The sequence below is a fragment of the Pseudopodoces humilis genome, chromosome 2 (genome assembly GCF_049639895.1).
Source record: "Pseudopodoces humilis isolate 2021_Gansu_Grassland_sample_001 chromosome 2, ASM4963989v1, whole genome shotgun sequence".
In the NCBI taxonomy this organism is placed as follows: Eukaryota; Metazoa; Chordata; class Aves; order Passeriformes; family Paridae; genus Pseudopodoces; species Pseudopodoces humilis.
The window spans coordinates 21,474,453-21,497,497 of NC_142201.1; the positions used below are offsets into that span (position 1 = coordinate 21,474,453).

Genomic DNA, 23,045 nt, shown 5'->3' on the forward strand with positions numbered 1-23,045 from the left:
GGAATTCAACACTGTTTTCACAGAAAAGTTGGCTTGCTTCATACATGAGCTCTGTAAAGGAACAATTCAACAGTTATATAATTCCCATAATTTTTTCTGTTTTCTGGGTGTAATTGAAGGTTCTAACTAAATCTCTTCACATATAAGATAATTTTTGTCTTCCAGAAATATAAAGTACTGATGGAAGACTTTCTGCTATATATGCTGTGTAAAAAAGGACATGGTTGTGAATGTATCATTCCTGATAAAACCTGCTATACCTGGTTATTATATGTTAATGTAGAATATTTCTGTAGTTTCAGAATAATTTCATGCTGTGCTTTGATATTCTGAGTGTTGACTTTGGCAATTTTTTTTAAGCTTCTCATCAATATGACTAGAGTAATGCCCAAGCATTTTTCTTTGGAAGTTATGGATAATTTGGAATCTAACAATCATGTATCTGGCTCCAGTAATTGCTTCCACTGTGCATGACTATTGGTTTTTAAACATATTACTTTAGAAATATGTCCAGCTCTGTGCTGGTTACTTTTTTATTCAGAAAGAAAAAAAGAGGAAGAAGTGCACCTTGTTTGAAATTGTCTCACACTGGGGCAGACATTGCTTATGTCCACAGACTGCAGAGTGAATAGCTCATCTTTCACAGGCATGTAGATGTTCATGCAAGTTAAGTTAAAAAACACAGCTCCTTAAGTTTAAAAAATACAGCTCCCTCATTTCTCTAGCTTTCTAAACTAGGTCTTTGAAGATACTCATTTTCTTTCTAGCCTTGCTCATGTAGCCTCTGTGCCTGGCACATTGTACAATATAATTTGTCCTCTTTTCGACATCATTAACAGAATATTAAACAACATCAGGTTAATATACAGAATATTTCACTAGACCATTAATCTTTTTCTAGATTGAAAATTGACCTCTGGTTACAATATAACATACCCTGTGTAGCCTTTTTTTAATCCATGACATTACTTCACCTCTTTCTCTATGAATAATTGTATTCTCAATATCTCATGGAAAAAGGTTTAAGAAGTGTGTTTTTTGAAAACCCAGATAAGTTTTATCTTTTTTGGTTTTTAATCAGGATTTCTAGCAGATCATGGAGTGATGCTTGTTCTTTAAACAAAGAAAAGAGAGAAAAGAAAGAGCTACAGCTTATTATCTGTGTATGTATATAAATACTCTATGATGCTTCTAATGACTGTTTTCCTTAGGCTACAGTAACTTTTTTATTTGATTTTAATATGTATATTATATGTTCCTACTAATCTCTCATAGTAATTCATTTTAATTAGACACTGAAACATTTCACTGGCAGATCAATATTCTCAACCCCTTTTTGCAAATAACACACTGGTTTATAATTAATGCATCTAAGGATATAGGTGGTAGTAATTATTCTTCTGACAGTTCAGTTTAGCAAAATATGGCTTATTTAACTCTCATTAGTACATCTTTAATTCCTGACTATTCTAAGAAAAATGCATATTGTCTTGTTGCTTCTTGTAAAACTAGATACCTAGAGAAGAAAAAGAGAGTAGAACAAGGTGATATAAACAAGAATTAAGTCAGAAAAACTGAAATAGCATTTAATAATTACTGAATGATGAAAGGTGGAGAATAACTGAAGAGAGCATGAGATTGAATTAATTTTGATATTCTAGGGTATTGTCATGGTAAACCCCAGTCATCTCACTCACATGCTCCCTCATTCCTCCACCAGTGGGATGGAGGATTGTATCAAAAGGGTAAAAGTGAGAAAATTCATGGGTTGAAATGAAGACAGTTTAATAGAAAAAGCAAAAGCTGTGCACACAGACAAACACAAACAAGGGATTCACTCATTGCTTCCCACGTGCAGTTGCTCAGCCATCTCCAGGGAAGCCGGGATCTATCACGTGTAACAGTGACTTTGGAAGACAAATGGCACCACTGAACACCCCTTTGCCTTCCTCCTTCATACCCTGCTTTATATGCTGAGCATGAAGTGATATGGTGTGCGATATCCCTTGGGTCAGTTGGGGTCTTCTGTCCCTGGCTGTGTCCCCTCCCAGCTCCTTGTGCCTCCCCATCCCCCATGCTGGTGGAGTAGGGTGGGATGAGAAGCAGAAAAGAGCTTGACTCTGTGCAAGCTCTGCTCAGCAATAGCTCAAACATCCCTGAGTTACCAACACTGTTTCCAGCACAAATCCAAAACTTAAATCGTGCAAGCCACTGGAAAGAAAATTATCTCTACCCCAACCAAAACACAGAGGTAGTCAAGTACATATTATGGGTAGTTAAGCATGATTCTAAGGTAAAGTTGATGGACAAATTAAAACATTATAACACAAAGCTGAGGGAAAGGAAGAATCAAAATCTTGTAAGGAAAAGATAAGAACATCACTTTAGAAAGTTTAACTACTGTGAAGAGAAAGAATGGTGTCGGAGGATGCAAAAAAGAGTGGTTAAGGAAGAAGGAAGAGTTGGAAGAAGATAACTTGTCAGATGATGTGGGTTTCTTGGTGTGAATATCTGAGAGCTACTCTTGAGAGAGGGAACATTATCAATTACTTTAATGAACTTGTTTGCACCATACTGCTGATATTAATGAATTTGAAAACTACTTTCAAAGGAAAGAGTCTGACACAAGAATCACAAATTAAGGGTTGTTACTGGAATTGCTGCTTTTTACAAAAATCTGTAATAAGCTTCCAAGGGAAATTTATGTAGAGACCTGTGAAATGAGATACTAAAATGAAATGTGGTAAAGTCAATATGGGACAGAGAAAGGCAGTGCAATTTGATCACGAGGAAAATTATATCACCAGAGTTAAAATATGGATGACAGCGAGAGTTTATTTTGAAATGCTAAAATGTAGAAAGTTGTTCTCACTGAACTTTATTTGCAGTTTTGCAGAATGTCCCATCATAGATTTGTAATAATTTGTAAGAATATTTGTAAGAATTATTAAACTTGTTCCAAATGTAATGTGTCATAGGTTTTAGAAAACATGGAAAATAAAACCACAGCCCTCAGTAATGGTGAACATGCTCTCTTTTATGCAGCCAAGATTTTGATTGGATTTCTGGGCTGCAAGCCCATACTGACATCTCGTGTCCAATTCTTTTATCCACCAGTATTCGAAAATCCTAATCTGCAAGGCTGTTCTCAATCCATTCATCAGCAGTCTCTATTGATACTGGAATGTCCAGACCCAGGTGCAGGACCTTGCACTTGGCCTTGTTGAATTTCATGAGGATCACCCTTGGCTGACTGTTCAAGTCTACCAAGGTCTCTCTGACTGGCAGCCCTTCTCTTCCATGTGTCAGCCATACCACGCACCTTGGTGCTGTCCTCAGACTTGCTGATGGTGCACTCAATCCCACTGTGTCATTGATAGAGATATTAGATAGTATTGGTCCTAATACAGACCCTTGAGGGACCACTGGTTACTGGTTTTTGCTGGGACATTGAGCTATTGACTATTTTTGTTAGCAGCCATGGAGTCAATTCCTAATCCATCTAAATAGCCCTTCCATCAAATGTTTATCTCCCCAGTTTATCAGCAAGATTGCTGTAGGGAACCATACCAAAGACCTTTCAGAAGCAGAGATAGATGACATCCATAGTTTTTCTCTTATCCCATAATAATCATCAAAGACTACTGGATTTGTCAGGCATAATGTACTGATGAATTTCTCCACTTTCTATGGCCAATTTTATCAGGGTTTGCTGGTAAGAAGTATGAAATGACCCACAGTGATGCCTGGAAAGTGAAACAGCGCAAAGGATGTTGTCAGACTTTTCCTTTGTTGCTAAAGGATCCAGGCATGAAAGCCTAGAAAGAGTGTGAGAACTTGGCAAATGTCACACAGGCACACATGTACAACCACATATGCATACAGTGGAACTAATGGAACTTGCCTTTTGGCAGCTGTCCAGCTGAGCAACAACTACTACAAAAGTCACCTTTCACCTGGTGCTTTTGTTCCTTTCAAATTATGCCTCAGGAGTAAAACAGTTGGCAGAAGTGTTCTTTGTGAGTGTTCTTTACAGGGGAGAGGAGGGTTTAAAGGCACAGGGTAAGTTCATCTGCTACACTACATGGTTTTTGTCAGGAGGCTTTGAGCTTGGACAGGAGGTTTGGTTGGTGCCAGGAAGAAACCCTGACAGATTTGATCACAGCAATCTGTTTTTGCTGTGTTTTTACATGTGATACCTTCTTGTTGTTGCCATTCGTGGTAGGAAAGTTGGCTGTGGTGCCAGTATTTCTGTATTTGTTTGTGTATGACTGACAGAATAACAATAGCATACATGCAGGTATAATTTTGATGTTGTGCCAATTTTACCTTCAGACAACTTTGTCAGTGACCTCCAACAGACTCAGACTCTGTGGCTTATTTTACTGAGCAAAACTGCCAATTATAGTTAATTTCCTCAAATAGATGGTAGGTGTTTTAAATTGTAAATTACGCTGATTGAGAAAAGGAAGCATTGAGCTCTCTTCTACAGCTGAATACAAATGCAGACCTATTTTTTTTTTTTTTTTTGCTGTAGGACTTGAAGGTGCATATGACAACAAAAAACATCAGCACATCTACAATAATGTTGCTTAAATAAGTCAAAAGAATAAAAACTTGACCTGTTCATTTTCACAAGAACTACTTACATTTAGTCAAAGATGGCTGGAATTCAATTTCTCAGAAGTACTTGCATACATAAGCTGTAATATTTAACATCTAATTCCACGTAGTTCGTATATAATTCTTATGAAATGCAAAATTTAACTTGCCTTTCTTCAGATGGAATAGTAAATTACATTATACAATATTGATATTATATCATTCTATTCTATTCTATCAAATGGCACATGACATGTAGTATTTACATCAAAAAGAGCTTTTTATTACTTGCTTCTAATTTCCTACTTCTGTCAGATAATTATAATTGATAAGCCACTGTTATTCCTTTCTAAATTCTAGTAAAGCAAGAGTCCCAACACTGAAAGTACAAAATGTGAATTATGCTTGGAACACTGCAAAATGGAAAGCAAAAAGGAGATATGAGTTCTCATCCAGTTTGTTCATTAGATGAAAGATTTTTCCTCCAGCACAGATATACATATAATCCACAAATTATTCAAAATCAACTGATATTTTCAAATAATGGAGTTTAGATGGATCAGATACTAGTGAGCTCAGTGCTGTGTTACTGAATTTTGAGTTTAAAATCACAGTTCTAACCATCAGTTTTGAGGATAGCTTAATACAATTAATAATTCTATAGCATGTATGAATCAAAATGGTCAGCATTCTGCTTCAATATTGTAGATAAAATATCGCAGATTCATAATATGCCCAAAACCAATGCTTGGAAGCAGTTAAACTGTAAATATAGAATGCTGCACGTTTTGTCTATGCTTTCCCCTTCCTCGTCCCTCTTCCCTAATATTTTTCTGTGAAAATAGAATAATCTTACCAAGTTGATAACAAAAAGGTATTGCCAGTTGTTTGGGATAAGGACACTAATTTCTGTTTTGAAAAGTCATATACATTTTCAGTACTGAGTAATAATGAATAAAATATTTATATGAACTTTATACTCAAGGTTCTCTCTTATTTCCTACACATCTGTTTTTCTATTCTAGGAAAAATCTTTTATATGCCCATACTATTTTGGGAAGTATTAGAATAATTAAATATTCATATTTCCCATTGTAAAGCTTCTCATCATATACAACTTAGATCTGATTTTCCCAGAAATAGCTATAGTATATTTTATTCCATCTTTTAAATTTATATTCTTTTTATTAGCATTTTAGTTATTCGGTATTCTAATTGTTTAGTTGGTTTGGTATAATTAATTCCATTAACATTTAATACATATTTGTGTTTAGATGAAGATGTCATCAAATGTAGCAGAGAAAATAACCTGAAAACATGGCTATATGCTAAAACCAAACTAAACTAACAAGCCAAACAAAAAACCCAAAACCCACAAAAGTTTTTATTTCCATTGGATGTCTCATATGGACCTTCTCTTTACCTGTAATTAACACTCCCAAGATTTCCAAATAAAAACTAGAGTCAAAGATCTAGTAAACATCAAAATATGGTGCCAAACTATCATCTATCACAATGGAATAAAATTATAGTTTCACAGGATCCACTGACATAACAAACACAATTTCTTCCTGAATTCTCTAAAGGCAACTACAAATTGAATTGGTCTTCAAAATGAGGAATTAAATAGCTTCATCAAATAATTAGATGTATTTTTAAGAGCTGATTGTTCAGTTCACAGCTTCCAGTGGTGCCTACAAATGTCCAAAGGAAGAATTTGCACAAACAACTTTACCAGCCCTTATTAAATGCAGAGTGTGTGCTTGTGGTGTTCGGCTGTCTGCAGAAAAGGTTCATTCACAGTCATTTTAAATGGCACATAGGTACTTATTTCTCTTAAGTATTTTCTATTATTTGAAAGTAATCACCCTTTAGTTATAGGTAGTATTAAGTCAACATTACTGAATTCTTTCTGCAAATTCTACTTGTTTACATTAACTAGAATGGAGTTGCATCTAGGCTTGGGAATTTTGACTATAAATAAATGTTGAATTATCTTCTAATTATTGGCGACTTAATTGTAGAGTACTCATGCCAACAATCTTTTTCCGGTCTGCAGCTAATTGTCATCAACTTTTGTCTTTTACTGACTTGTTAGTATTAATATACTCTGAACAAACTTTGCAATGGGATTTTTAGATCCTACCAGTATATGGCCATGCTCCTCCGCCTTTTTGTGCACCAGCAGAGCATGGGAAACTGAAAAGTCCTTGACTTAATGACAAGCATTACTCAGTGACAACTAAAACATCAGTGTGTTATCAGCATAAATCTCATACTGAATTCAAAATACCACACTGTACAAGTTACTAGGAAGAAAATTAATTCTAACACAGCTGAAACTAGGACACAGCTTTACTTTCACAAGCGCATCACTTCAGCACAGAAATGTCAGCTATTTGAGGTCACTGCTACGCTTTCATACTGACAGTATTTCAGCTGATGCTTGCACAGAAAAATACATGTTTTTTTCAGAATTAATTTAACTATACAATAGTTTTATGGTTTTAATTAGTATTTTGTTATTGAATCAGTAAGCATTGCAGACTTAGTCCAGTTTTCCATCAAATAAAACAAATTCAGTTACATTGATAGTGCAAGAGACACACTTATCTGTTGGAGGTCACTGAAAGGATAGACTTCACAATGTTCTCTTTCTTTTGAGCCATTATGGATTGTTTTGTCAAAGCAATGTACTATATTTAGAACATGGTAAGTTCTAGTTATGGTGTAACGTGCATGAGAAGAAACCCTTATAAAAACTATTGGTGAATTTATGTGGCTACCTCATTTTATTTTAGTTATGACTCCTCTGAAATAATAATAATTTTACTAATACTAATATGAATGAAAAAAATATGGCAATTGTTAATTCAATGGCTTTAAAAATTATTCTCCTTTTATTTTATTCAAAGCAGTTTTAAGAGGTAAAAAGTGTGCCAAAATGAATTAACAGGGATCAAAATATAAAATTTATTCTTTTAATAAATTATTTTCCAGGATGAATAAATACAATTTAAGTAAATACAAATAATTTCAGACAGGGAAATAACATTTAGGTGTGTTTCCTTCAGTAGCCATAACAAGTGTACAGTATAAGTTTCAGTGTTTATCTTCATCATAGACCTGTTTTTAACAATCTTCTTAAAATACATTGCTCACATTCCATAATGAAGTATGTAGGAAAACTCTGAAGTATAGTGAAAACAATGACAAAAGGGAAAGAAACTTAATTTTCCTAGTTACATAACTTAAAATTTTTTCTTTTATATCTTACATGGAATAAGATCTATTATCAGTTGTTTAACAGAGGATAGTATAATCAGCATGTAGACCAGCCAAAATTTCATGTAACAACACCTCTCCTGAGTAATAACTGTTGCTATTTTTCGTAAGTTCTTTTTCATTCTAACTAGTAATCAAAATACATATTATCTATAGAGATAATCCAAAGATTTTCCCTACCTCAGAATTTATAGATATTATAATTTCTTCATTGAGTTGAATCCATATCAGCATACCGGTGTGGAATAAACTTATAAGGAAAGGAACTCCCATATCAATCACAGAACTAATAACTCTTATTAAATTATAGTGAATAATTGTATTCACAACATCCCTACTTCTGAGAAGTACTTGTAGTCTTCTGTAGAAATATAGGGGACACACTCTCTGTGACAATTCATATAGTCCATTGCCCTGAATTAACTTGTTGAAAAATAAAACCTCATTTAAAACATGGGAAAATGAGTGATGGACTGATTCAATGCCCTTACTGTTGTCCAGGAAAACATCTTGTGGGAAGCACATAATTTAGGGCGTGGACTACTCATTATTTCTCTCTTTACTTGGTAGGAACAGTATTCAGCATACTGCCATTTGTACAGTACCGTCCCACTTTCATTGTACATGGAACAGTTAATGCCCAGAAAGATGCAAGCAATTTGTGTAATCATGTAACTGAAACCTATAGGCAATATTGAGTACAGAATTGAGGTAATATAAAAATCCCATATTTTTTATGCAACCTCTTTTTCAACTTCAGAATGATTCTTTTTCAATAGATTTTTTATTGGCTCTCTGAAACGGTTTGAAAAAGCTTGTGAAATAGCATTTTCTTTTTGATTTAATCCTTGCTAATGCATGGAACACAAAACTATAGGGATTTCAGCTGATTTTTCTTTACAGTCCATCCAATTCTGGATATCACACAAAATTGTCCTTTAATTCTCTTTTCTTGAAAAGGAACATTTTTTTGGATATAACAACATCTATGTGTTTTCTCTGGAATCCAAATAATTTTTTTGTGTGTGTTGCAGCTGGTGTGATTAAGAGCATGAATTCAATGATGTTGCGTGTTCCTTAGTTTAATGTTGCTGCTTTACACTTGCAACCCAAATATTTTGTTTTATTGTTATTAATGGCATTAGAATAATGGCTATTTTAATCGTGTGTTTTCTACTATTCAGTGACAATATAGGAATTAAAACAAAACTAAACACCCACACATGATGCCATTATCCAGTAAAGAGTTAGAATAATAGTTATTTAAATCTAGGAAATAGGAATATATTTTTCTTTCTTTGATTAAATGAACAGACTTCCAAACAGGTATATAATTATATTGCCTGCCCTGGTGTTATTTTCTAATATAGGGGATCCACAGTCAACTTCTACATTACTTTAGCAAGCGGAAATTCTAACCAATCATTTTCCTCCACTATTTGAAATGTCAAATGCCTCATTTGATCTTCAGCTGCCAAATTAGAACTTCTTGTTGCAACTATAAAGGTAGCTGTAGAGCCTTGGACACAGGGATGAGCTGTGTACAGTGTTATGACAGGCAAACGGCCCCATTATGGTCCCCTATTTCTGGACATGAAATGACTCAAGTCTTGCACACTTGGTGAGACTGAAAGCAGAGTTATCCCACCAGCCTTAGGAGAAATGCTGAAAGGAAATTTTGCTTTTCGAATGCTGTCTTGAGACTCTAATGAACTGTTGACTTGACCTGATTGTAAAATTATAATAGTTTTCATGGGAGTGGAAAACAAGAGCTTTAAAGTTCTATTGAAATGGCTTTATAAATAAGACATATTACTGAAAAAATGACTATTAAATCCTGTATTAATCTGGTTTGAGCTGGAAATTTCCAGAAGGTTAAGCGTGTGCTATGTGAAACTGGGAGGTCAGACAACTAATAATATGATGTATGATTTCTGAAAACTGAGACCTTTTCCAAATTTTAATGGGGTCAAAAGGTATACTATGTGACAGATGGAGCAATTGCATATAAAATGCAAAGAAATGGAATCAGCTTAAGCAGTTGTGGATGATTTTTTCTGCCATTAGAGTATTTTTTTCTGCATTAGAGGCTTCAGAGTGAATATCTAATATGCAAGCCTGGTAAATTGCATGCATGGGACCTGCCTATATTACATATGTGATTGATATTATTTGAATGGAGGAAGATGTAGCATAAATTGTCAATACAACTGGGACAACTTACAAAACAAGAAAATCTGTTTCTGAAAGAGATTTTTATTCATTATAGAAAGGAAATGTGAGCCAGGTGGCATGATTACAGCAGGGTGACTTCTTAATTTTTGATAGAATTGTGCATGGCATTGAGAACAAATCTGGGAATACAAGATGACTGTGCACCCATAGATAAATGAAATCAACTACTTTTTAATACTTTATTAACACATGGATCAGTGTTTCGAAATCAAAACCTTTTAGAGATGTTTGCTGACTTAATGTTTACAGCTGCATTACTTGCAGTCCTTCTTAGCGAGGAAAAAAGTAGCCCACATGAAACCCTCCTTTGTTATGACCATATTGAGCTTTTTTCAAAACAGCTTATCCATGTGTATATATATGAAAAAGAAGCAGTTTCTGGCAGACAAAAACCCTTTGCAAAAGAGGTTTGACAAAGTTCAATAATACATTGCACCATCCTCTTCTCACTCAGCAGTGAGTGGAATAGTAGGACAAAAGGAAAGAGGTCACCCGGCCTTTAATATTTGCATTACAAAGTAACATCTTTTTCTAGTAATTGTCATTAAGATATTTTTCTAAAACATTAATCTTTTTACAAATGTATTCTTCAGTAGAGCTATGCTATCTACGACATATTTAAGATATGTATTTCAATAGTTCCCAGCCTTGACCATTTGGGGGGAAAAAAAATATCCCATCCCATCCTATTTATATTTTGAAACATTTTTCTCTGTTACTTTTCAGTATCATGAAAAATGAAACACAAACTTTAAAAACCAAGATCTCTGGTCAAACACCAGTCTAGTTAATAGAGATACTCAGGAAATTCAGTCTTTAATGCACTAGATCATTACTACTACTACTACTACTGGATCCTGGGTTGCTTTTGAAATTTACTATCCATATTTCATGTGGGATGAATGAGTAAACAGTTCAGTTTGGCCCTTCTGCAGAAGGGCCAAATCCTATAATACAGTGATAATATTTACTTGATATATGGGAACTGAAGGTTAAAATTGCTGCTCCCATGATTTAGGATAAGGAGAATATGAAATATGGGGAAAAAATTGCCCCAGCTGTGAACACTCACACAAGAAGCCCTGAAGCAGAGTAATATGTTGATCTGTGGGACAATCAGCTGTTGCAGGCAGGCAATTTTTCTCAGCAATGGGAGTTTCTGAATCATAATTCCTTTCAGTCTCCTAGATTAATGCAACCTTAAACTAACCTTAGAGGCATAGCAACTTTTTTTTATCTTATGACAGGGATTACCACCTTTTTTTTAAAAGTTTAAGGACAAATGAATTGACATTTTTAATAAAAAAACCCAACATGGTTGGAAAATTCAAATTTTTGCTCTCTGGGTGAGATAGTATGTTTCTGGAAGTTTATATTTTTGAAAGATTCATATAATTTTTCTAAGCAATGCTCCTGAGTATTTTAGGTGGTTTTGGAGCTACTGAAATAATTCCAGCAATAACGTCTGTTATCCTCAGACTCTTTCACACTAAGAGTATTACCCATATGATTTCTATCAGAAATAGTGTCCAGGGCAGTGATGGTCCCCCTGTACTCAGCACTGGTGAGGCTGCACCTCAAATCCTGTGCTCATTTCATTGGGAAGCACATTAAGGAGAAAATACTTGCTGTATGTTATTGATATGTGTATTGAAGATTTTGGGGTGAGATAATACCCAAACTAAAATGTTTTGGGACACAACTACTTCTTTCACTCAAAAATACTTGAAATAGGGATTAGAGTCCTAATAATTGTATACACAATTTTTGTCTACAGGTACTGCATATACCGGATCACAGTGATTTTGATATTTTTAATTCATAGGAATAAAAAATATGTGGTAGTTGATTTTATATTTGCCATATGATAATCATATTTTTCATCAAACAATTAAAAGACTACCTCCCTGGGGAAACTAGTATTGAAATTTGTTATGTGCATTCAAACTTGCGTCTATATGTATTCATTGCCTATAAATAACTATTTCTCATAAATATTTTACATGAATCAAAAATAGTTTAAGTGCAAGGTTGAGTACTTAGTTTATTTAAATACATTATTTAAATACTTAGTTTATTTAAATAACTTTGCTTGTGTATTACCTGAGAAAGTATTCAACCTTCACTGGGCTATAAGTAATTTGGAACAATATTGAATAAAAGTACAAAACATGGATGATGACTGAGCTTATGAGCCTGTATTTATTACTTCTGAAAGAAATTAGAGATTAGAGAACATCTATATTTCATTGTCAGAGATATTTTACCTATTTAATTATGTACTGGATATATATAATGAATCCACTGAAGTACTGCATGAACAATATCTTTTGTACAACAGCACTGAAGATGGAGACTGTACGTGGAGATAGAGTATCGGACACTGCTTTTCACACCATCACTGTATACATAGTGGCAGTGCTTCCAGAAAATGCAGGTAGAAAATGTGTATCTGGAAGACAAACTAGTACACTGATCACAGAACCATATATATTAAAAAATGTTAATACTTCAGTAATAATAAAGACATTCTGTCTTACAATCATGGACTATGATTTAATTGAACCCTTGGATTTTGAGGGGTATAATAATAGTTAAAAAGTAAAATATACTTAGGAAAATAAAAGGAGTAAATAATGTTTTTTTTAAATATGATGTATCTGTGACAAATTTAGACTTCATATTCAAACAAGTTAAAGTATGCTGTTCTTTTTCAGCATGTCCTGAAAAGGCACTTCAAAATAAAATTCAGCAAAATAATGATTAGCATGCTTAGATGATTTTATTTCTTTAGTAACCATGTTAATTTCACAGCTAAATTATAAACTGAGTTTCCCATTCCTATTTTCACTCCGTATCAAGTAACTACATTACAGAGGGCTACTTGCTATGGGAATATGCACAGTATAAGGCTGTGTGCAAGAATAGCTTGGTGTATTTTTATTTTTTTAGTCAGAAAACAAAAGTATTGCTCAAGGATGGGAATGGTGAAAACTATGTTTATTTCCTCTGCTCCCATAAGCACAAGCTATTATGACATGTATGAGCATAAATGCTTATGTGTGTGTGCACGCCTGTATGTGTGTGTGCATGTGTACGCCTCAAAAGTATTTTTAGAAATCATATTGAATGCAAATTAAAATATTCTTTACTGAATCTTCTAATATTCTTTACTGAATCTTCTAATAAAGAAATGCAAGTTCTTTATCGTGGTAAGTAAATTTTTTCAGTTAATATCTAGGTTTTTCTAAAGAGCATGAAATGTGTTATATTTTGAACCAAGGCTGGTTTTGGACCAGTTTCATGTCCGAGGTCAACTCAACTCTGCTTCAGTTTTGTTTACAGTTTTGTTTTAAATATCTTTTTTGCTCATATGGGAAGCAAGAATAAATTCTAAGCAGGTCGTTATGGTTTGTCTTCGTCCAGTCAATTTGTATAAAACTCAAATGATAATTTTATTTGCATTAGTTCCATCCAAAATTCAGGTTGTGGATATTTTAAAATTAATTTTAATGAGGATGAATAAAATGTTAAGTCATTGAAGAAAGTAACTGAAGGTATTATTTCCTCAAGGTTACAGAACAGAATAAAAAATATTGCATTTCTTATGTAAAAACATAATTTGATGATTTTTAACATACTTTTTTTGGTTTATATTATTCTTTTTTAATAGCACAATCATTTGTTTTTTTTGAAGAAATCACTTTTAACTAAAGTACTGCATTGCCACTGAATATGATACATTTTTTCAAATATTTTCAATTTGTTCTTCTTGACATTTTATGTTTATGTGCAGTTTGCATCTTTTTTGTTTTTCAATTTCAAATGTAACAGATTTTGACATTTTTGTTACATTTTTTGTGCTAGTGGTTTTTTCTTTTTGAGAACCTGCTGGTTTTGAATTCTCTTTTTTCCCTTTATTCTCCTCCTCAATATGATCCCAGGAGCCAACACAAAGAAAAGCGCAGATGATATAACCAGTAATGATCGTGGTGAAGATGAAGGTATTTTTTGTTTTTTCAAAGCCTGACCCTGATGCATGAACATAAACTTTTCAATTTTTGTTATAATAAGAATGATTATTGTTATTATTATTATTGCTGTTATTTTAACATGATTTTTAGTCCCTTATTTGCAGAAGCTCACATCAGTGTGCTTCTTTATTTTCTTCTTTAGAATTTCCTTTGATTGTTTTTCTTTTTAAAATCTGAATTAGCATATAGATGACTGCAGTTCCTCCATGACATAGGTGTAATGTTTATTCCTAAATATGTGTGAAGTAACAAAAACGTTGTTTGAAACCACATTTTTTTTTCCCTCTATTCTTTCTTAGGTTGAGAAAATGGAATTTAAAAACATGCATGTGCTCCTTTCCCTCCTACACATATTGTATATTGATTTGTTTGAAATTCATGAAAAAATTCACATATATCTTTCCTTTCACTTCCACTGTTTCCCCAGTGCACACGCTGTACATTGATGCAGTTGAATAGTACTTTGTCTTTGCTATTTTTATTTACTTATTTATTTTTTTTTTCTCACAGGATGTGGTTTATTTCAGGACATACAAATAAAGGAAGCTGTTGATGTTGTTTTATTGTTTATTTTTCTGTAATCAGCTAGCCTCTGAAACGCTTTCATTCTGACTGACCGCGTTCCCACTGAAATCAGTAACAATCATTTTCATTGACTTCTTTCAAAGTTGGATTGGGCTTCCTGAAAGGAAATGCTAAAAGTTGACAGTGAAGTACCCCAGCAAAGTTTTAGATGAAAACACTTTTTTTTTTTCTTGTCTTGATGCAGCAAATCTATTTAGAATACACCAAAATAGAAAGAAGTCATGAAATCTTCCTCTATTCTCACCCGTCCTTTCCATTAAATTTACAGCATCAGTTTATATGTATTTACCAAATTAAGAAAAAAAACATTTTCAAATTAAATGAGAAAATAAAAAGCCCTAGGTAGTTTATTGGTCTGGCTTCAAAGCAACATGTTTATTAATCCTCTCATGCTTGGCCAACCCAAAGTGCTATTCCACGTCCTTTTTATTGCTGTTTTCTCCCATCTGAAAAAATTTTAAATTACTTTGAAGGATATATCCTCTCTATATCCCTTAGAATCATACACACTGCAGTGAGGATATTATCACCCCTTTTCCTGGGAGTTCAGATCTATTGTAGCTACTCTGGCTATACGTAAAATACCGTAATAAAAACCTCAGGTCTTTTTGATTCACACTGGTTGAACTCTACTACACCACCTTCACTTCTGAATTACACTTTTTCTTACAACACAGAGATACTGTGAAGACCACACTATTAAAATTACTCTGTTATTTTCTGATTTTCACCTTCCTATTTCTGTGCAAAGTAGGCTTTTTTCAAATGATGGTGTTATGATTTCTATACCAAATACTTAAGTTACTTTTAAAGTAGGGCAAATAACAAGCAAAACCAAAATTAAAATTATTTCAAAAATAAATACTGGATTATGAACACATTATTATTTGGCCTTTTTTAAAATTTATAAAATGTTAGGATCTCATGATTAGCAAGGGTATCCACTTTAGATCTAAGCATATAAAGCATCAAGCTAATTTCTTTATGTTGAAGATAATAATGGTCCCATTGAAGGTGAAGGGGAAACCTTCTATTGACTTCATGAGTGAAAGATTCTACCCTGAGGTAGAACTAGGTAATAAGAAAAGATTAAATACAAAAAATTATGCCATGAGACTTTGGGAGAGAAGGGGAAGGCAATTCAGCAGCACAAATAATTCTGTTAAATAATTGCTGCTTTCAGGTTTTTTGAGAGCTTAGCTGTGCATTCAAAGAAGAAGCACTTTTATGTACTGTGCTGAAAATACTGACAATTAAAAAACACAAATAAATCCACTAGAATGTATCTCCTTGCTTTAAATTATCTGTTTAATTGCTATACCACTCTTATAGTCACAACAATTAAAAAGATCTTGTCATAAAAACTTTAGTTCTGCTGCTTGTGTAAAACATTTAAAATACAACATGTAAGGATGTATCTTTTTGTAGAAAGGAGGCAGAATCATTGACAAGTCATAAACTCTGACAAGTAGACAGGTGAGCATTGCAGCCTGGACATTCCTGAACTCAGCTGGAAATCTGTGGTATTTAAGGTAGTGTATACACATGACTAAAGCAAAAGTGAGACACAGGAATACGATAGTCAAAATTTACCTTTAAGTATGCTCTAACTAGTTACACATATATAAAAACACTGACTATCTGGTACCTCGTTGCTGATCACATTTTTTGTCTCAATATTTCCTAACAAGCCTGAGGGGAGGGAAAATGTTTGGAAAGGTTTCAAACCCAGATCCCTCACCTGTAGATGTTTAGCTCAGCTTTTTCTTTCAGCACTCTTCAATATATGCCTATCCAAAATATTTTTTAAAAACCTGGTTGAATAATCAGAGTCTCTCCTTTTCCTTGTGTGTTGTGCTATATACTTGAAAGAAGCGCTCTAATTCCATGCAGATACACTGAATTATTTGTAAAAGATTTGTATATCTAATGGCAGCTTTCTGAATTGCCCTCTATGCAGGAGCTTAGCCTCTCTTCACACTGTTTTTGTAGGGAAGAGAAGTTCCAGATTTAGGTATTCTGAATTATCACTGGCATCAAGAGCCTAACTTTTCAGATTAATCTGGTCCCAAATATGGCCCAATAACTGATTAGCACATCTTTATAACTCACTATTGAATGTGTAATATCAATTTCATTTAACTTTCTTTTAGAGATAAAGACCCAGCTGTTTATCTTTTTAAAAGTAGTCAGGAATTTTCTACATATACAAAATATCAGCAATACCTTTAACTCAAGGGTGTTCTTTGAGGCTTAGCTGCTACCAGACCAGGAAAAGTGAAACACAAAAGACATAATTTGATTTAAATACAAAAAATCTTGTCCATGAATTCACATAAATCCGCTCTGTTTGTTAAGTCCTAAGCTGTTTAAAAGAAAGTACAGTCTACTATATTTTCTTCTCCCAAAACAGATAGACTTTGTGATATTATCTCTTACTGAACTATTGGGAATATAATTTCAATAATTAGAAATTTCCCATGAAAAATGGGAAAGTATGGATCATTACTATAATTTTCTTATTAGATACACAGATATTTCTAAATTGGTATACATTTGAATCCAAACATTCTAAAAGAAAATTCTAAAAAATTCTAAAAAAAAATTCTAAAAGACTTCATAATTTATTTTTTTCGGCTTTAAGATATTTTTATTAAAATAAATTTTCTTGTAATACTGAATGCATTTGAAGTGTTATGAGATGATTTTAGAAGAAATAGTATTTTAAATTTTAAATTATAAATATTAGGCTTGTAGGATGATCCTGAAATGTATAAGCTAGTGGGTATAGTGGTGGTGACATTGAAAACGTAAGAAATAATGAAAACTGTTTTATCATTTTGAAAAATTGATAATGCTATTTTCCTTATGTTTTTATTACTTTATTGTGTTTTCCTTACTTGAACTTTTTCAGACATTCATGATCAGAACAGCAAGAAACCTGTTATGGTCTACATCCATGGTGGATCTTACATGGAGGGTACTGGAAATATGATTGATGGCAGCATTCTCGCAAGTTATGGAAATGTCATTGTTGTCACTATCAATTACAGGCTGGGGGTTTTAGGTAAGTGACTCTTTAGTTCATAGAAATACTTGCACAAAAATATTTGATTGCTGAATTTTTCCACTGATCAATCATAGATATTTGGCTCAGTTTTGATTTTAAACCAGAACAATCTCAATGATGGATTTTGAATTCTGTCCATTTTTTATGGAAACTGGGCTAACCTACATTATTTTTGACAACTACCTTCACCTTGGAGAGAAATGACTGGAAATGCATAATATTTTGAGAACTTGTATCTTTTGCTTAAAAAATTTCCATGTCTTAAAAAAAAAGCAAATAAGAAGGTCAATCAAGAATGAGCACTCAGTTTTAAAACAGTTGGTAATGACAAGAAGAAGGAAAGTGTTATTATTTATCTGTATTTATTATTTTTGTGTGCAAATTGGTTTTTAGAGATACATACAAAAAATGAAAGGCCATATACACTGATGGAATTTGTGTTGCTGGTAATAGTCAATCACAAGGTTTTAAGGTGTACAGTGACATTATCTTCAAAAATATAAGAAAGTCGATAATCATGGTACATAGCATGTACCAAACTTTTGTCAGAAATAAGGCTTATTTCTTTATTGAGAGTGCTTTTCCATAGAAAAATAAAATCTAAAAAATGTGAGAAAATGGAAGACATTAGAAGTATTTGTTATCTCAGTGAAAAAGCTATCTATGGTTTGTATAGAATAGCATACAGAATGTTCAAATGTTCATATTTCTGGCATTTTAGATACACAGGGCAAAGTACAGTAATTTTGTTTGTATCTCTTTTTACAAGGATTTTTGAACTTGTTTTTATTAATAGCATCATAAAAAAATGATCTATGTTCATGACATGTACTGTTTTGGAGCACAGAAGACTTCTATCACTGAGTAATCTGTTCAAGTTGTTCATGTGTTTCAACAACTTTATAGTTCATCAGAGTACTGAGAGTTTTTTTTTCTTGTCCCTGATTTTGAGTATTCATTAAATACAAAAGAGTATTTTTTTTCCATGATGGAAACAGATTTAAATGTAAAGCCAGAAATATAAAAATATATCTTGGTATATTTATGCATGCAGTCTTGGTACTCAGAAACATCCAAACAAAACAAAACAAAACAAAACAAAACAAAACAAAACAAACCCAGGACAAATAAGAGGAACCAAAGAACTGAAGACACGAGAAAATAAATCGTTGTTTTGGTTGTCAAACAACATGTATACCCAGAATATTGGTAGTAGTTATTTACCTGTAAAAAAAATTATTTAATGCATCTCTTTAAAAGGTTTTCTCTTGGTTTCTTAAAACTAACATTGTTAAAGGATACAGATGAGTGTAAGCAACTATAACTGGTTAAAAATGTTTCATTGTCCCTCTGTAATTTATAAATCTAAAGGGAAAAGTGCAATATTTGCATTGGTGAACTCCTATTTTATGTATTTATATTGAAAAAAAACAAAATACAAGTAAGAGTCAAAATGCTATTTTTTTAAATTGTGGCATTCAGGAAAAAAGACACAAAATGGGCATTTATATGAGAAACAGGAAAGTAATAGTTGTCAGGATTTTAAATGGATTACAGTGACATTAAATATTACTTCTCAAAGTGTAACTTTCAAGAGTATGGAACTCATTCTTTATTACAAAAGTCTATGTTTGAATTAGTAAAACAGAAGATATTCAGAAAATATGTAAACACTTAAAAATTGGAGGAATTCAGTTTTATGAATATATTTACATTTTTTCTTCCTGGGTAAAATGTAAATGTGATCATTGAAAACTCATCAAGTTCTCCCTGGACATAGGAGGATATTCTATGTATTTTTGACTTCCTTCATAAGTTAAAAATAAATATAAAGAAAACACAAATTTCTTCAGAAAAACAACCATGTGGAAAACAGACATGACTATTCATAAGAGTTAAAAAAAGTAGCATCATTATTATAACACACAGTTTGAATATCAACAATATTTGTATCCATTTCTTCTAGTATGGGTTACTGAAGGACATATTTCCATTAATCTGGTGTCAGTGGTGGTTGATTTGTAAGTGCATACACAAAGTCAGATAAAAACCTCTTGTTAATCACAGAGATGTGTAATTCTATCACTGTTATCTCACCCTGTAATGAGGGATTATACATTGAATTGATCACAGGGGAAATGCTAAATTCCTCTGGAAAATTCTCACAAATGGACATGAATACTGGATCTCATACTCTCTAAATGTTAGTACTGTTCTTGAAGCACATAAAATTACTTTTCTTTCAGTCTATAGTGTGTCATTAATAGCAGTAGATAGAAAAAGTATTAGTACCACATAGATAGCCACTGGGTGAGCTTAGACAGACAATCATAGAACCAAAAAATTGGGTTGAAAAAGACCTTCCAAGGCCATCCAATCCAACCCTGATGTCATGGGAAGGGACAGCTGTTACATCAGGTTGCTCAAAGGTCCATCCAACCTGACCTTGAACAATTCCAATGATGAGGCATCCACAACTTCTCTAGGCAACCTGTTCCAGTGTCTCCCAACCCTCATAACAAATAATTTCTTTTGCCCCCTGCCCTGCCCTTGTAGGCCTGGTTAAAATTTTCTCCATCTTTCTTGTAAACACCCTTTGTATATTGCAAGGCCTCAGTAAGGTCTCCTAGGAGCATTTTCTTCTCCAGGTTGGACAATCCCATTTCAGCTTTTCTGACCATTTTTGTGGCCCTCCTCTGGACCTACCTTAACAGATCCGTGGCTTTCTTGTGCTGGGGACCCCAGAGCTGGATACAGCACTCCAGGTGAGGTCCTACAAGACCAGAATATAAGGACAGGAACACCTCCATCAACAATGCTTTTGATGCAGCCCAGGACGTGGTTAGCTTTCTGGGCTGCAAGTGCATGTTTCTGTCTCTTGTCCAGTATTTTCATCCACCATTATCCCCAAGCCCTCTCATTTATCCCCAGTCTGTAAAATACTGAGGTTTCTTCCAGTGCTGGTACAGGACCTTGCACTTGGCTTTGTTGATTTTCTTGAGGTTCCCACTGGTCTTCTTTTCAAGCCTCTCAAAGTCAAAAAGCATGTCATCCCTTCCCTCTAGTACATGAAGAGCAGTACTCATCTTTGTGATGTCCACACACTTCCTGATGGTGCACTTAATCCCACTTTTGATGTCCTTAATGAAGGTATTAAATTTTACTATGAACTATGAACCTTGAAGAGACACCACTGGTTATTACCTTCTGCTTGGGTATTTAGTTGTTGACTGCAACTTTTGAGTACATGGCTATTCAGCCAGTTCTTTATTCATCCAATTGTCCATCCATAAAACACATATTTCTTCAATTTATTGTCAAGAATGTTATGTGGGATCTTATCAAATTTCTTAAAAACATCCAGGCAGACATAACATCTAGGCAGATAACACAGATTGCTCTTTGCTTGCTACTGATGGAGTCACATTATTGTACATGGCCTCTTATTAGTGTAGATAAGCCAGACATGATTTGCCCTTGGCAAAGCCATAATGCTGTCTCTAGTCACATTTCTGTCCTGCATGCGCTTCAGTATAACTTCCAGAAGGATCTTATTTGGAGTGGAGAGGAAGCTGACTAGTCAGTACTTCCCAGGGTCCTCCTAAGTATGTTTTTAAGAACAGATGTGATATGTCCTCAGTCACTGGGGCCTTCCTCTGATTCTCTGGCTTTTCAAATATGGTGAAAATTGGCTTAGTGTCTACATCTTTTATTTCCCTCAAGACCTTTTTATTGGGTCCCATGGGCTTCTGTAGGCTCAGATTCCTCAGGTGTTCTGAAAACTGATCTACTGCAATGGTGGAGACTTAATTCCCCCAATCTCTGCCTGAAAATTAGGAGATTTGACAGATGTAGGAAGAGAGATTATCAGTGAAAACTGAGGAACAAAAAAATGTTTTAGTACCTCAAACTTCTCCATAGAATTTTTCAATAGTTATTTTGTCTTATTTATTGTGGGAAGTAACTCTTCCTTTTCTGAGCAACATGTCTGTAAAAGCCCTTCTAGTCAGTCTTATTCCTTGCCAAATTCAGTGCCTTAGCTTAGGGATATATGCCCCTGGTTCCACTTCCCCAAAGTATGGCTACAACCAAGAAATGGAAAATTCTGGTCTAAAATAAATGAAAAGACAAAAATCTGAGTCAGAAAAAAACTTTTTTTAATGTAGCTGTAACATCATGACATTCAGGGTTATAAAACATTTTAATTGAATCATAGAGAATTTTCATCTCTATCTTTTCTTCTTGCATAAAATATGTCTGTAGATTGTGCACTGATCAATATTTATTTGTAACTCCAAAATACTCCCTGTCTTAGAGGACTGCACGGATGCTCTGGGAATAATTTCCTCATCTCTTTCTCTAAGTAGCACCATGACAAAAGAGCAGACAGATGGGCCCGAGACTTTCCAGCTTTTTAATTATCTCTCTCTTTCCTTTGAGTTCTAGAATTTCCTCTAATTTCTACATCCCCAAGAATGCATGCAGCAATAATATGGGTTGTTGTTATTTAGAAGACTATATTTTCCCTTTAAGTAAATTCCCTTAAATTAAATTCCCTTTAAGTATGCATTTATCAAAATGTATTCCATGGATAGGATACTTTTGGTACAATAAAATAAAAATATTTACATTTTCCTTCTACTTATTGTAGTGGGCACTATTTGATGAGTGCTGTGGTGTTGAGTTGAATTACTTGAGTATTTCAAGGCTTTTGAGGATCCTGCCTTTGCCCAGCTAGGCAGTTTCTGTTTTTACTCATAACACAGTGATGATTAAAGATGCTACTGGAGCTAGAGGAAGCTGCTAAATTGTCCCATTGCGAGGCAGTGCTCCTGTGTATTGAAAAATTCAATACTGTAAAACACAGAAGTACTAAATCTCGTGGTGGTCCCCACCCCTCACTACATGCTTTGTGCATTGTGTAATTTTTTCATTTAACAGATAAGTTTTTCAAAAACTGAGTTGAATGTTCAAAATTCCAAATCTATTTAGAGAGTTATTTCATAAAAATAATAGAAATGTATGAGAGTGGGAAGAATAATAGATATCCTAATTAAAAATATGTTCTAGTGTTGCAAAAAATGGAATGGTTTGAATGACCTGACTCACACAATCTAGATAACTGCTCAATTCCTCTTTTATTATCTACATTGTTAGTCTTTGTGGATATGCTTTTAGAAGTAGCAACATCTTTCCAGCACAGCTATAAACACTCTTTTAGTGCCTTTTTCAGG

The 23,045-nt window shown here is 33.7% G+C and overlaps 1 protein-coding gene across 2 annotated transcripts in view; it reads left to right on the forward strand.

The window, feature by feature from the left end:
* Positions 1-23,045, forward strand: part of NLGN4X (neuroligin 4 X-linked) — a 160,645-nt gene that overhangs the window by 76,278 nt on the left and 61,322 nt on the right. The window contains exons 4-5 of one of the 2 annotated variants that reach the window (XM_088051086.1): positions 14,067-14,126; positions 17,656-17,808. In XM_088051086.1, coding sequence (XP_087907212.1) covers positions 14,067-14,126; positions 17,656-17,808 — 213 coding nt within the window. The remainder of the gene's footprint in view (positions 1-14,066; positions 14,127-17,655; positions 17,809-23,045) is intronic. The other variant, XM_005516610.3, reaches the window with a different exon arrangement.